Genomic DNA, 15334 nt, shown 5'->3' on the forward strand with positions numbered 1-15334 from the left:
TGGGAGATGCTTCTGCCAGCGGTCAGAGCCGGCGAGCGGCCATGGGGTTGTGCTGTGAGGGGTGAGTGTTGCTGCGGGGTGGGAGAGAACCAGCTCCAAGTGTAAGGCTTTGTGTTGCTGTCCTAGTGTGTCTGTAAAGGACCTTTCTGTCTCGTGGCAGTGGCTTTGCTGGTCTGAACTAGGACTAAGCCGACACGAGGAGTGTGAACTCACCAGAATAGTTTTGACTCCGGTTGAAGTGCTCTTCTGACCTGTGCTTGGGGGGGGAGGAGGAGGAGGACGCAGCCACTGTATTAAGGTGAAGCAGGGTCGCCTGTAAGGGGGCTCAGGAGCAGTATTTGGACTGTGAGTAATTTGCTTTGCTAGATTTGGTTATTAAGTACAAGGAATGGAATGAACTAGTGCAGAGGAGAATGTGTGTGAGAAGGATATTGCATTAAAAAAAACCCCCACCTCACTGCGTATTTAGTAACTGAAGAAGTTGAATTTGAGAACTGCAAGCACAGATGGCAGAAAACTCTGGGCACTTGATGACTCTATTAACAAACATGTGCGTACATCAGGCAACATTTGGAACTTGTTCCCATATGCACTAACTGCAATTAAAAAAAGGTCATCTAATTTTTTAAGAAATGCAATGTTTTATTTTTTTTGAAAATAAATAAAAATCAGAAATTTACAATACATAATTCCAGTATTATGTTAACACCGCAGGGGAGGTGTGGTCTCTTCTTGGGTGTCAGACCAGGCTTGGAACATCTTGTCCCTCATACCTACTTGAGCTGGTTTTTGGGTTTTGTGTGGTGTGTTTGGTGTTTTTTTTTTTTTTTAATAGCAGCACTTCATAATGTGTTTATGAATGCAGTGTCTAGGTGTAACTGTTCTTGTGTAACAACCACTGTATGCTGTAGGTTTGCTGTGACTAAGCTCACTTTTCCAGAAAAGACAGAAACCTGAAGAACAAGTTGAGGGGTGAGTGGGGACTTTACGAGATTACACTGCAGCGTGGCACCTAAAATTTTGGGGAGAGGAGAGAGACTGTTGCTCCAGTCAGAAACACATCTCCTCTAGTATTGTCTCAAATTAAGGGCAAAGATTTTAATAACAAGAGGCTGGAAAAAGTTCCTTTTTTTAGACCATGGTCTCACCCATTTCTCTTCTGTGGCTGTGTTTGAAGACACTGTACCCTCTGCAGCTCTATAAGGTAGCAGTATAAGGGGGCTCGAGTGGCCAAATAAATACATTGAGGGTTTCATCAGCGCAAGGTTCTCTAGGCAGCTGGTGCTAAGAAGACATGCAGTAGTCATAGATCTGCTCAATTGCAGGTCGAGGTTTGGGGGGTCCTATCCCCCCCTGTTTCTCTTCAGCAGTGTTTAGGGGTTTTTGTTGTTTTTTGTTGTTTCCTTGAACAATTTGGAAGAGTTGACCTACAGTATCTCATCTCTAGGATAAGTATTTGTAGTAAAATAGTTGCAGTTCCCATTTCCTTTTGTCCCCCTAAGTGTATCTTCTTCCACCTCTTAATTTTAAATTGTCTTGCTATTTACAGATGTGTGACTGGAGATGGTTGACTCTCTTTTTTTGGGGGGTGTCAGGTCAGTTTCCCCCCCCTCCACTCATGACATCTGGTGACCACAAGTGCCTAATTTCACAGGGTCCCTGTGACCTGGTGCATGTATACTTTGGCAGGCCAAACTCCAATTCTTGGGCTAACATTATTTCAGGGTGCAATATGAGGAAGGTAAGGATGTGGCTGATCTGTACTGAATTATTGCTATTTCCTGCTTTTTTAGGATCCATAAGCAAAGTCTGTCTTAAATGGTGCTAGGAAAAGAGTTGGACCATATGTTTCCACTTCCTTCCTGCTGGATGAGTGAGAACTTGCTGTGTCAAAGCTGTTCAGTGCACAAGGTCATACAACAGGTGAGAGAAAGTATGCAAGGTGGCACTGGTGTAAGTTCTGCATTCACAAAAATAAGGCTTTGCTGTCCTAGAAAGATGGCCAGGAAGAACCTACCCTTTTTCTGTTGCAAGACAGGACCAAGATAATGGGAATCTGGACCTCCAGGTGCATTCTGCTGGAAGTTTTTTGTGTTATGTGTTAGTGAAAACAGACAGCAGCAAGTATGTGCTAGGACTAAGAGAGGCTGAGGACTGTTTGCCCTTGAAGTCATATGGCTGAGCCATTTTCCTTCAGTTAGGCTGTGGAATGAGATGTACCTGTTATGTCACCAAAGTAAGTGGGGAACCTGCTGTTAGTTACAGGTGCACGTATTTCGTGAAATGGGAAGTGACTAAAGCTTTGAGGGAAGACGTGTGCAGCACTCCTGTAAAGGGAAAGCAAACAAACAGCAGGAGTAGCATGTAGTCTTCCCCTCAAGGTCCTACAGAACATGGATCTTTGAGGAGTTTGGTTTTTCCAGCAGCAAGGAACAGATTCTACAGCTCACTGCTGAGCCCTCTGTTGTCATTAACTGGGATGGCAGCATGTAAAAGAAGCTCCAGAGAACTGCTTTCTGCTACCTGAATGGATAATTCAATGTGTTTTCTTATGAGCCGTACTCAGCTTTTTGCATAAGGGAATCTTATGGGCAATATAACTGGCTGGCTCTTTATTTGAGCAACAAAATTATTTTCAAACAGTTTAGAAATTTTGTTAACTGTTGTTAACCTAAGCCCATTATATGGAACTAATTTAGCTTCACGAGAAAAAGTTCCAGTGAAGCTCTAAAAATGTCAGATTGTTGTAGACAAGTACTCCACTTTTTGTGGTAGCTGGAACACATGATGAGGCTCTTTGACTCCTCATAGTCTGCCTTACAATTGCTCAAGGAGCCTGCTCAAGCCTGGCAGGGTCTTCAGGAGATACGGATCCAGATCGGAGAACTTGGCTGCAGGCCTGTGAGAGTTGAAGTTAGAATCAGCCCCTGGGAATAAGGGGAGGTTAGAAAGAATGAAAGAAAGAAGAAAAGCTACAATGCTGGTAACACACATTTCCACAGAAGGAAATGCTGGTTTATGTTGTATGGATACCAATGTACTGAAAACTGTCCTTGTCTGACTGGGGCAGGGGGCCCAATTAAAAAGCCAACACTAGTTGTGCAAGAAAGTGATATGAGGTTCTATCAAACTGACCTTTCCTCCTATAACCAGAGGCTGTGTCTACATTAGCAGGTAGTGTTGCCAGAAGGAATGGCGCTTTAGAAGACAACAGTTTTTGCTGAGCACCTGCACCCGCACTTACAGGTATTTCAGGAAGCTTTATTCTGGGCTAGCTCTCAGCTGGTAGGAGCATATTAGGTGGGCTACTGGAGAGTGTCTCTCAGTTAACTTTTGTTCAAAGAGATCTAGCTCTGAGACCGCACTGATGTGAAGAGATGCGTGTGACGAATGATGAGGGAACTTACTCTCAAAACTGAAGTCTAAATCCAGACTAAAATATTAATGTAGATGCTGCTGTCAATGCCAACAACCAGCTTGTCTTCAGGCACAGGCCCTTTCATGCTGCTTAAATACCTTAGTGCTAAGGCTGTGGAAGATAAAGAGCGCGAAGCGCTCTCTGAAGGGTGATCTCTTCAGACTACTTCCAGTATCTAGCATAATGAAGCAGTAAATTCCTGAAGGATTTCAGGAGTTCCCCAGAGTGGAAAGGGAGAGTAGTCTGTCAAGGTAGTCTTTAACTTCACTATATATCTCCATAAATCTTCTTGAAGTGGAACAGTAAGGCAAGCATCTCTCAGAATATGCTTTCTTCGATCTCGACATCTGTTTCAGCTCCTGGGGGCTCAGGCACAGCTATGGTGAGCCTTGACACCTCTGCCACTGGGATCTTGTCTTTCAGTTGTTCTGTAGACCCTTGTTCTCCCTCAGGAATGCTCTGAACTGCTTCCTTCTGCATCTCAGGCTCTCCAGGAAAGCCTAGTTTCGCGTAGTTCTTCACCATCTCCTGCACCTCCATACTCAGAGTTTTCAATTTCTCCTCATACTCTGCCAGTGCCTCCTGCTGGAGCTGCAAACAGACACCTCAAATCATTCTCCAAACACTGAAGCTAAGCAGACATCAGGCTAAGAATGGTATAAAAACCTTCTCTAAAAGAGACCAATATGATGAGATGTTAGTACTTCACGATTTTGGTCTCAACCCTATATTGAATGACTTGTCTCCATCCCCCAGGCAATCTTTGGCTTCCCTGAAGATGAAAGCAGGGAGGATTGCTGATGCATGTTATTCTAATTTGCACCACAGTTTGATGAATTAAGACTGCGTGTTCACTGCATGTGAACCTTGAAAGAACATGAATGTGTTTTGTGTTTGAGAGTTTCAGGAGCTCGGGGATGAGACTCATCTCTTGTAAAGATGCATTTCCATCACACTTTAAAATTTAGGGTGTTTCTTTATGGTTAGATGAATGCTAGTGCTGGCACAGGGAGTGCAGCACCTCTGATTTAGAAGGTGGTTCTACAGGAGCCTACGCAGATCTAAGTCAGTCATTCATTTTCTCAGCATACTGAGGAGTGGGTGTCTGAAGTGTGTGTGTGTAGGATGAGTGTAGCATTAATTAAAGAATGTGCAAGGAAGACTGATCCCCTGCAGTGTTTTGGATTTACTGTACTAAGTAACAGCACTGACCCTGAGCTTCATCTTTGCCTTTACCTGACTTTCTTTCTCCTTGATTGTTCTCAGATTGTCTGCCTGCTTCTCTTCCAGTTTCTGCTGATACATGGCTGTCTTTTGTGTCACCTTTAAAAAGAACAAATTAAAAAAACAATTGTATTTAAGCTTTCATCAACAAATGCTTTAGCATAACAGCAAGATACAAGGTTATAGAGCACATGCCACAATATCCCCCTCATTCCCAACTCTGAACAATTTCTGCTGGCTCTGAGTTATCTGTGTAGTACTTGCAAAAGTGTGCACATGTGTGGCACATGCACACAGACGGTCTGCTCTATAAGGGCATGGGTCTCTGAAGGGCAAAGATGAGATCCTTAGGGTCTCCTCCCCTTCTGCAAAATTTTGCACATTATTAAATAGATGTGGGGTTACGCTGCTAATTAGTTGTGCTTCAAAAATATCCCTGAACTGGAAATGTAAAATATCCTAGACAGCTCTGTTTGCACTGCATCTCTGACCAGGTGGGAGGACTCATTAGATCCTTATGGACCTCCAGTATTTTAGTAAGGGTAGTGGCTGTCTTCAGCTGCACTTTGGCTGTCTGAATTACACACTTAGAGTCCTCGATGCAGTAGCAATTTAACAGGACTTAAATGCCTCGGAGAACTCGCACTGTGAGCCATGCTGATGATGTACATGAGACACCCCCACTTTGCAGAAAACAGAGATGCTGTGACAGACTGCCACAGGAGAACTTACCAGTTTGATTGTTTGCACCACTTCCTGAATGTGAGAGTTATTAATTTCTTTCTTCAACCTTTAAAGAAAGGAAATGTATAAAACCCTATAATCCATCTGTTACCTTTATATAAAACCTGTTTATCAATACTGATAAAGTGCCATACAGTAAGAGAGGACTGCTAGTTCCCACACAGAAAGACAGGTGTGCTATATTCTCATAGTGTCCTCCCACATTCAGAGCTTGCTGTAATTTTAGGAAAGGCAAATAAAACACCATTCAAATTTGCCTGAGACATAAGCCAAATAATTGGATTAAAATTCTGTTTTTTTCAGCTTAACAGACAGCAAAAGGACCTTGCTATGAGCCGGAAGCAAAGGAGGTGTAGTGTACCCTCTTCTGTACCCTTGAACACATGAAGCTGTTACGACTGATTCATATCATGCAGTACTTGACTACACAGACTTGGTAGCAGAGTATTATTTTTATAACAGCAAATGGGAAGGAAGGCTGCAGCCATTATATGCCTAAACACAACCTCTTAACTGAGATGGTTGTTGAAACTGATTACAAACAGATTCTAGAGAGGCTGGGGAAGACCTGCCTTTGATTCTAAGGGGAGACAAATACCCACCAAGGCATGGGGGTAGGCAGGAGGTATTTGGAAGTGCTCTTAGGCTTCAGCTGAAGTGACTGGCAGGTGCATCATCACATCAGCAAGAAGCTTACATGTCACATAAGAGAGCCAAAGAGATGGGTGCATAGGAGGTTTGTCTTCAAGGTACAATTTCTCCATCTGTAATGACCTCCCCCTGCATTTCCATATGAGCTCCTACTCCCTGCGGCAGGGCAGGAAGTGTTTCTAAGGCACTGCTCCTCTCAGGCTATTCAGAAGTCCAGTAAGTGAAACCAATCTTGTGGACTCCCTTACACAAAAAAATTTAGCCTATGGAGAAAGCTCCAGAAGCCACTGTCAACAGTGGCTGCAGAAATTACATTATTGCTACAGCTAGGGAGCAGATGTTTGGCTTTGCTATGTATATGCCTGTGTACTGGAATGCAAGGGAGAAAAAGCGCTAAGCCAGGAGTGAGGGCAAGCCAGCCCACCTTCCCTGAGCCCTACAGCTTTGCCACCATCTCTTTGGCTGCTTTAAAAAGTTTCTCTGTTGGTGACAGAGACTGTGGTGTACCTCTGTTCCCTGCCTGGAGCAGGACAGCTAGTGTTCTGCATAGACAAAGCCCAGTAACATCTAACCCAGTACCTCTCCTGAGCTGCCTTGTCACTTGTATTCCTCATCATGGTTTGGATTCGGTCCACTCTCTTTGCCTCCAGCTTCTTCTTAATGTCTTTAATGTTGCTGCAGAGAGAAGAGAGTGCTGTGAGAGACAGGACTGGTTACAAACCCCAGAGAGTGAAGCAGCCCTCCACATTTGCTCTCTGGAGTGCTCTACTGGCCAGAAAAGCAAAGTTTGAGTGATTGTGCAGCAGAAAGCCGTAAGTCTTAAGAATATTTTAAGTCCTGTAACTTCTTTTTTGTAAAGGGAGTCATAACAAAGGGAAAAGAGAAAACACGTTATATAATTAGGTTGTATTGTATACCTACACTGGGGTCCTCTGGAGCAGCAGGAAACTTGCTGAAAGTACTTAAACTGCTAAATTAAAAAAAAGGAAAAAAAACCCCACCTACATGTCTGTAGAGCAGAGCTAAAAAGAAGACCTGAAGCAAGCAGAAAGGCACATAAACTATGTCATGTGACTTGCAAAGCAGAAACCCTAAACACTTAAAAGGCATTTGATCAACTAGTAGGAAAGATGAAAAGAACAAAATCCAGAAAACCTAGGATCTGTGCCCCTGACTGAGGCATGTGCGGCCACCAGAAATGCTAACTGCAGGCCAGAGAATGTGACAAGACAGACAGAGGAAGGTGCATCATCAGGGCATAAGAGGCTACTGACACGCCACCAGTACCTCATCTTGGCCGCCCATGTACAAAATGATTACAACAGGACAGCTGCTAAGGGGGATGTAAAAATGGCCATCAGATTGCGGTGTCCTGCATCCAACAGTGGAAGGAGCCTATGCTTAAGAGAAGCGTAAGAAAAAGAACAAGTATAGGGTCATTTTTCCTTCCTCCATCTTCCCAGTCTCCTGTCTATCCTCCAGCTTCTATGCATTTATCTCCCATGAATGTCTCTCATACCTTGGAGTTTAGCTCTACTTTTGGACTTCATAGCTCCTTGCCCTGAGAGGAAAAAAACTTAATTTATATGCTGTGTGACAGAAGTACTCCCTGAGAACTTCACTGGGTGCGCCACATTTCTTGTCTTATGAGAAACAGTGAGTAATCACTTCTCTATTCTTCTTCTCCATACCATTCATGATTTTACACACTTCTGTCACATCCCCCTCAATCATCTGTTCTCCAAGCTGAGTCCTATTTAATTTCTTTTTGTGCAGAAATTAATCCTCACTGCTGACTATCCTTGCTCTTTCAAAGCTTTTTTTTCAAGATGGCATACTGAAAAGGTGACTGCATTATGGAGATAGATCTAGTGGCATAATGTTGACTTTGAATCTTCCTCTTTCCATACAGTTCCAAAAATTCTATTTGCCACTTTGGCCACTGCAGAGCTGTGAATGATGAGCTGTTTGAGAGAAGTACCCACAGCAGCTGAAGATCTCTTTCCTGAGTGACAATAGCTCACAGCTGAGCTATGGTTATTTTTTTTCCATTCACATTATTTTGTATTTATTCATACTGAATTTAAATACCATTTTATTGTCTGTTGCTTAAGATCTTTAAATCTTTCTGGAACTCCTCATAGCCAGCTGTAGATGTGACTGTACTAAATGACATTGTATTGTTAACAAACCATTATTTAGCTACTCGATCTGTTTTTCTTAGTCTTGTCTGAATATGCTGAATAGCTGAGAGAAACAGAGGATCTGTCTTGATGAAGGACATGAAAAGAGGAAGTTTTGACTGAATTAGCAACTAAAGGCTGAGAGAGGATTTAATGGGAAGGAGGAATGAGTGAGGATTTTAGCTTCAGGACAATGTTACTGCAAGAACAAATGGATAAATGCCTGGCTAGAAATCAGTGAATTGATTCTGCCAGTTTATTTAAGTACTGGAGCCAAGATGCTCAATTCACTTAGAAGACTAAGCTGATCAGTCCCTGGAAGGGATTATATGTGATGGACTGACTACAGCAGATAGAGATGACATCCAGTGGCCAGCAGTCTTATTTCCTGTATTTCTGAATTAGTCAGTCAAGGCTACTTACTGCAGCTTGAACACTAGTACCCTCTTTGGTGCCTCGTGGTAGGAATGCTGTTCTGGAGATCACAAGACAAGAGCTGTCTTCCCACCACTGCCACTGTGTAACTGTGTGAGACCCCATGTCACATCACTGTACCTCAGTTTCTCACCAAAGTAAAAGAAATGCTTCTCTTCCCCTGTATTCACTCACTGTCTGTAGTACAGTGCTTTGAGATCTAGCAGAAAATGCTACCCCAGATAAGAGCTATGCATTATTACTTTGTTATTCAAATACTAAGTTTACCTTTCTGATGACTCCTTCAGTGCCTTCAGCTCAGCTGTCTGCTTCTCTCTGGCTAGCTCTATTATCTTGGTAACTTGCTGTTCAAGGGATGAAAACAAGATCAAAACCAAACAAACCAAGATGAGACACAGCACACCATCGGTATCTAATTACCATCAGATTCAGCTTTATCCCTCCCTGCACCGAATTCCAGGGGCCAGCTAATCCCTGAGGCTTTGTGCAAACCAGTGCACCACAACAGCAAGTTCAGATGTGCACACAGATTCAGTAGCACACAGGCTACTCTGTGAGCGATATCGCACACCTCCAGGTTATCTTTACAGACAGCTTCCTATCCCTCAGTGCAGGAGGCAGCACCAGATTCACTGTACTAGTGGGTAGGTGGGAAACAGCAGCAGAGCTTACCTTCTAAACAACAGAGGCTAGCAGCAAGGGGATGGGCCTTCCATCTTGTGGAAACAAAGTTCTGCGGAAACTCCTGGCAGATAAGTCTCAGTGCAGTCAGACCTGCCTGTACTGCTGTCTGCTGAGAGACAGCCTGAGAGGAAAAACCCTGACTGCTGGGCTACATGCTGTGCAGTGGGAACTCAGTTTTTTATTTCCTTTTCGTAGCCGTGCTTGCTAAATCACACAGTCTTTGACAGTTGTGAGACAAGAATGTTTTAATTCCTTTGGCTTCTCTCTCTGGTGATAAGCATGATTTCCAGGTAAGCTAGTTCTCAAGAGGCAGTTTTTTTATTCCCTCAGGGTTGGTACAGGCTAGACCAGCCAGTCTTCTAGACAGCTTGCAAGGCGCCTGTCAAGCCAAAGTGCACCAGGGAACCTAAGATTTAAGACACACGATGCAAACTCCTTTGGAAAATAATGATAGGAAAAGGCCTCCAAATCCTGGAATCATCCCTCTTTCATTGGAACAGATGGTGTATGCTGTATGCCATATTTATCATCACCAGCTCGTGGACTGCACCTTGTCTCCAGGCATTACTGTGTCTCTTGCTGGTGTTTGCTTAAGGTGGGGTGTCTGAGGGTGTGGGAAGCACTGATGCACTTGCAGGGCTCACTGGTGACACCATAACTGCACACTTACTTTGACTTCTACTAAGTCAAACAGCAAAACACTTTCCAGATTTCAAGAGGAATGAGATCCAGCCCTGCCATCACTGGTAAGGGGTGGTCCTATGAGTACTGTCCCTCACAAGGCTTTCATTTTATTAGCACAGATGTGGCAATGGCAAGCACTGAATGTATTGGTGGGGCTCCTCTGTTCCCACACATCATCCGTCCTGGTTGAATGACAGCAGTGAGTGTGACTGCCCCTACAGCACGTCTGTAATGCTCTTGTGGTTGCCACTGGTGAACCTGCAGGGCTTTAGCATACCTGTGTGTCGCCCTAGCTCTGACAGTACAGCATCAAGCAGGGAGCTTTGGGAAGCGTGGTACAGCCTCATGTACCCATGCTCCTAGAAAGCTGGCACCTGGCAGTGTATGAAGCCAGTAAATGCCACGTTAACCCCAAGCTAAGCTATCAGAAGAGTTTAAGCAGATGGAGCTTGATGTGCTCCAGGGCAGTCCTTCTCAATATTGCAGACCTATAAAAATGTTTCTGCTGGATTTTTATAGCTTCTAACAAATAAGCTTCACTGTCTACATTCTCAATTATCTTGCATGGACCTGACAATTGCTCTGAGGGGTGTCTTCTGCTCTGCGGCCACATTTCCAAGTTCACAGTTTAGTGAAGAACTTGGTTTTTCAGGCTGTCCTTGCAGGGGCAATCCTAGGCTACATTTTCTGTTGACACTTGCAGTCCTTACCTCTGTTGCATGCTGCTCTTTCTTTCTTCGAATCCCATCATGGTGTTCCTCTCCCAGGTGGATGAGGTCCATCTCCAGCCTCTCTCTCAGTTCCAAAATTCGGCTATCGATGCTTTCAGCCATTTCTACAGGATTTGCACATGTACCAACATCACCTGTTGTCAAACTCCTGCAGAACAGATACAGCAGCTGTGCTGCTTCTAGAGATGCCGATGATACAATTCTGACCTTCCTACCCACCCCTCAGTGGGAACACCCGACACTCTATAAACCCAGGGAGATGTGGATGCCTGCAGCACGCAATGCTTCCTTCAGAAAAGGGGAGTCCGTGGGGAGGTGACCCACAGGCCAGGCCCTGCTGGAGACCCTGTGCTGTATTTACCTCTTCTTCTGTGTCTTCCTAGTGTGTATCATCCTTTTCTTGCATCCATAGCAGACAGGGTCTGAAAAGAGTACAGAATATTTCTGCAGCAGCTCCTCCCTCCGTTTACTTCCTTTCCGCTCCAACTCCCTCAGTTCCTTCTCCTGTTTCTTCAGCAGCTTCAGAAACAGCTTCATCTGCTGCAGTTCTACAAGGCTGGCCGTCTGAGGCTCTAAAATACAAAATAGAGGCTTTTCTCAACCTGCTGTGATGCTTTTTGGGGTCAGACAGCTTTTTTTCAGCACTGCCTTCATTCAGTCTTTCCTCCCTCAGCCTTTCCTCCCTCTTTTCAGCATTACATACAGCACAGTTCACCATCTGGTGGATGCATGGCATGGGGATGGCCGGAAGAATTGCTGCCCTTTGGTATTTTAGCCAGAGGAACACACTGGTGGTGATGTGCTAGTCTGTCTTATGCCTTGCACCCTCTTCCACAATTCTAAGTATCCAAAGACAGCACAATTGTTAAGCTAGTCACCAGCTCTAATTATAAGGGAAAAGCTTTGTTACTTCATTACTGAATTTTGCGAAACTGAGTTACAATGACAGGTGCTTTCATCCCTTCCAGTTTTAATGCCTGGCATTTCTTCAGCTGTGAGGAATAAATGAAAGGGCTTTTGAGGGAGATGAAAATGAGAGGGGAAGGATGCCTGTGAACTGTTGGAGAACTTGTTATCTGGCAGCAGCAAGTCAGTTAGATGTGGTTATCTGTGGCAGAAAGGCCACAGGGAGTTATCTTCTCAGGGGAAGTAACTTTTTTTTTTTTTTGGCTTGGAATGTGTAAAAATTAACAGAACTTGTGGGTGTGTCTGCAACACAGCGCTGTGCTGTGCAGGGTCAGCTCCTTCCAAAAGGCTCGTATTGAGGAAACTGAAGTGTACAGCTTAAACCAAGTCTCTCTGTCAACACATCCAGACTCCGAAACCAGAGCCCACTATGCTTCCATACTATGTGATGCCTTTTACCAGAGTACATATTTAAAGTAATCATAGCTCTGTCCTGGGGAACATTTTTCTTTAGGAATAACTTTTAAAAACAAAACTTAATGTACATAACAGTTACTTGGCAACATATCCTGAGTGCAATAGGTTTACGCTTGTGCCTTCAGTTCAGTTTTGTGGCATAATTAGGCACACTGGTTACTAGTGTTTTGTGTTGATTTGCTATCACACTGCATTAAGACACAGAAAAGCAGGTGAACAATACATTATTACAGAGGGTGCAAGTGTGCTGGAGTCTCCCTGTGGCCACATTACCTCTGGTTTAGTCAGGGTAAAGGAACCATCGAATTTGGCCAGAGCAGAACTCGGGTGACAGCTCCAGGCTCCTACCTTGCTATAAAGCTGACTTGCTGCAGTGTTCCTGCAGCCAGTGGCCTCAGAGGGCTAAAGCTGGAGCAGTCCAAAGCTCTCCTGACCTATCTGCAGGTGACAGTGGCCCAGCTTGTCTTGAGACCTGCTGTGAGTTCAATCCCAGCCTGAGAGCTTGCCACACAACACGGCAGTTGCCAAAATGGGCAAATGGTGCCAGACAGGCAGGGAAGTGGGTCCCTGAGCCCAAAGATTCACGTGGTTTGTCTTCAGTCCTGGCTACAACAGGCAGGGTTGGGCCAGGTCTTTTTTAATTTGCATAACAGGCTTCATGTCTATCCCAGTCAGAAATTGGGCAGAGGGAATGTAAGATGACTGACAGGGCCTCAGCCCGTGTGAAAACACAAGAGGAGTTACCTGCAATCTGCATCACTTCTATCACATTTTCGTCCTTGGCAAATGCTGCTGCTCCTGAAATCACAAAAAAGGTTCCTGTTTATGTTCTATCTTGGATCTTCAGGTTGAAAAAGGACAGTGGAGAGCTCATCAAGAACATGGGCCACATGAAGGTTGTTGGTGTGAATACAAAGGAATTAATTAAGCTGCTGAGACACTTAAGTGCTTGGGAACTTTGTTAGCAGGCACATCAGAACGGGAACAGAATTCTCTGCCTTGCCAGAGAGAAAGAGCATTTGCTTTTTATTAGCTGAATATTGCTAGTAATGATTTGGCACATGTAAACTTGTTTTGATTAGGTGAGAAGGATATTCTGGTCTGAAATTTGAGAAAACTGATTGTTTTGATACCAATATATTTGAAAGGACACTAATCACATTGATACAGTAAATATCAAAGAAATACTGATTAGCTGTCAATTACTATAAAACACAATAGAAGAGAATGAGGTAATCTAAGTGTACAGTAGGGGACATGCTCTTACCTAACCTGAAATTGCTCTATCAATTAGTATATATTAGAAGCATGTTTGAGGAACATTCCTTCTGGCACTTTCACCAATACTACACCTTTAACGTTTGTTGGCTACCTTGTAGGTGCCAGTAGTCAAGGAACAAACAAGTTATCAGGAAGATCTTTCTCTGCTAGAGCTTCTTTAAACTTAGTAATAAATGCTGACTTTGTCTTTTGATTTCTATTAAAGCAAATCCATAACTTTTTTTCAACTTATCCGACTGGTCAGAGTTAAGTAGTTTTTGCCCTTGCTATGTTAATGGGTCTCCATTTAATCTAATGGTCAAAACACAGAACTGTGCTCTTATTCCCACTCTTGAAGAATGCCAGATATGGGATCTGTTCACTCTGAACTTGTAATGGATCTTACAAAAAGTTTGGTGCTCATCTGAGCTCATGAGTAAAATTACTAATCTTTAAAGCTCCCAAGTATTATACAACTAGACTCTGGTTCAGGCACAGTCTCACAAGATAGAGTTTTCAGGGGGATCTAAACATACTTAAAGTGTCAGAAATCAACAGTAATCTACAGAAAGAGACGCTTGAAAAGAACAACAAAGAGGTAAAGAGCAGGAAGGTATTATGGGACAAAACCAAGCCAGATCTTAAAACCTTTGTCTCAGAAATATCCAGAATTATCACTTTTTTGCTCAAAATCAATATTCAACCTCCAATTTCACACTTAAGATGAGAGGCTACATCTCTGCCAGAGGCCCCGCTTCTTCCTTGGACAGTGGTTCCCTCTTAATGTAGTTATCTCCCAGGGAACTCTGTGCTGAAGCTGGAAAACTGAGGTCCTCTATTGGAATCCTCAGCATATCTACAAGATAGCACAGGAAACAGCAGTACTACCCCAATACGTTAGCCCTGCCTTGGAGGGGAAAGACTATATTCATGCCAGTTGGGCCTTCAGCTTGTTTCCTGGTATTCTCAGTAGATACCTGAGATTATTTTTCTGTTGTGGAGTAAAAGCAGTATGCATGTCACACACACTCCAGCCCAAGAGTCAGGGGATAACTACAACTTTTGCCATTAATGACAAGCACCAGAATTTAAGGTGGTGACTTGGCCTGAGAGGTTCTGACCCCATTACCAAGGATCTTCACCCTCCAGTGCTGTCTCTTCCCAGCCTTTTGAGTGTACAGGCTTTCCCTTCTACTTTTAGCTCACCCCACAGCTTTACCTGCAGGCCCATTAGAAAGAGGAGTGCTGAATTTCCCAGTGGAGTCTGGTATCCCGTTAGTTTCAGCAGATGGGAAGTTCCTCTGTGTGCCAAGCCTCTAAAACAAAGATCAGAAGTAAATCAAAGCTCAATTATTTCAGGCTGAATCCATGCAACATGTTTTAGAGACAATGACAGAACTTGGAAAAACTTACCTCCACCGAGCCATCTTTTAGCTGAACTGATCTTTTGTCTTGCAGACTGAAGAACTTAATGGGGTTGGAGAGAGCAATAGTAAGATCTAGAAACAAAGAGGAGGTCTTTGCTTGGATTATCAAATAACTCATTGTACTCTGATTTTCCTTGCCTTCTGGTTTCCTTTCTGGCCTAGGACAGGAAATTGTGGAGAAGGGGTATTTTATACTCTCTACTTGTAACAAGCTTCTCCCTGACAGCACAAGGGGAGGTGACCCTCTTCACCTCAGTCCCATTCTGAGGCAATGGCTCACCATTGATGTTTAGGGCAGCTCTATGAAGCTGAAAAGAGCATACCGCTCCCAAAATCCAAATCCAGGTTAAGACTTTCCAAACCTGCACAGCTCCCTGCTCCAATTCAAGTCCAATGCTGTATAAACCTGGTCTTTTTTACAAATATGTGTTAAAACCATCAATTTCACAGGATTTACCCCATGAATAAGGTTCATTTGTATGAACACAGGGGAAGAGACAGTAAACATGA

The 15334-nt window shown here is 43.7% G+C and overlaps 1 protein-coding gene across 14 annotated transcripts in view; it reads right to left on the reverse strand.

Moving 5' to 3' along the window:
* Positions 1–621: 621 nt before the first annotated feature.
* PLCB2 (phospholipase C beta 2) overlaps positions 622–15334 on the reverse strand; it is a 61652-nt gene continuing 46939 nt past the window's right edge. For 8 of the 14 annotated variants that reach the window (XM_075048501.1, XM_075048505.1, XM_075048508.1 and 5 more), the window contains 10 exons: positions 14811–14896; positions 14617–14713; positions 12882–12935; positions 11116–11326; positions 10734–10902; positions 8923–8999; positions 6617–6712; positions 5375–5432; positions 4655–4741; positions 622–4009 (listed from right to left, as the gene is read on the reverse strand). In XM_075048501.1, coding sequence (XP_074904602.1) covers positions 3737–4009; positions 4655–4741; positions 5375–5432; positions 6617–6712; positions 8923–8999; positions 10734–10902; positions 11116–11326; positions 12882–12935; positions 14617–14713; positions 14811–14896 — 1208 coding nt within the window. In that variant the 3' untranslated portion in view covers positions 622–3736. Of the gene's footprint in view, positions 4010–4654; positions 4742–5374; positions 5433–6616; positions 6713–8922; positions 9000–9327; positions 9746–10733; positions 10903–11115; positions 11327–12881; positions 12936–14616; positions 14714–14810; positions 14897–15334 lie in introns of those variants that run through there. The other 6 variants (XM_075048503.1, XR_012653227.1, XR_012653229.1 and 3 more) reach the window with 6 other exon arrangements.

The sequence above is a fragment of the Buteo buteo genome, chromosome 16 (genome assembly GCF_964188355.1).
Source record: "Buteo buteo chromosome 16, bButBut1.hap1.1, whole genome shotgun sequence".
NCBI classification, from domain to species: domain Eukaryota; kingdom Metazoa; phylum Chordata; class Aves; order Accipitriformes; family Accipitridae; genus Buteo; species Buteo buteo.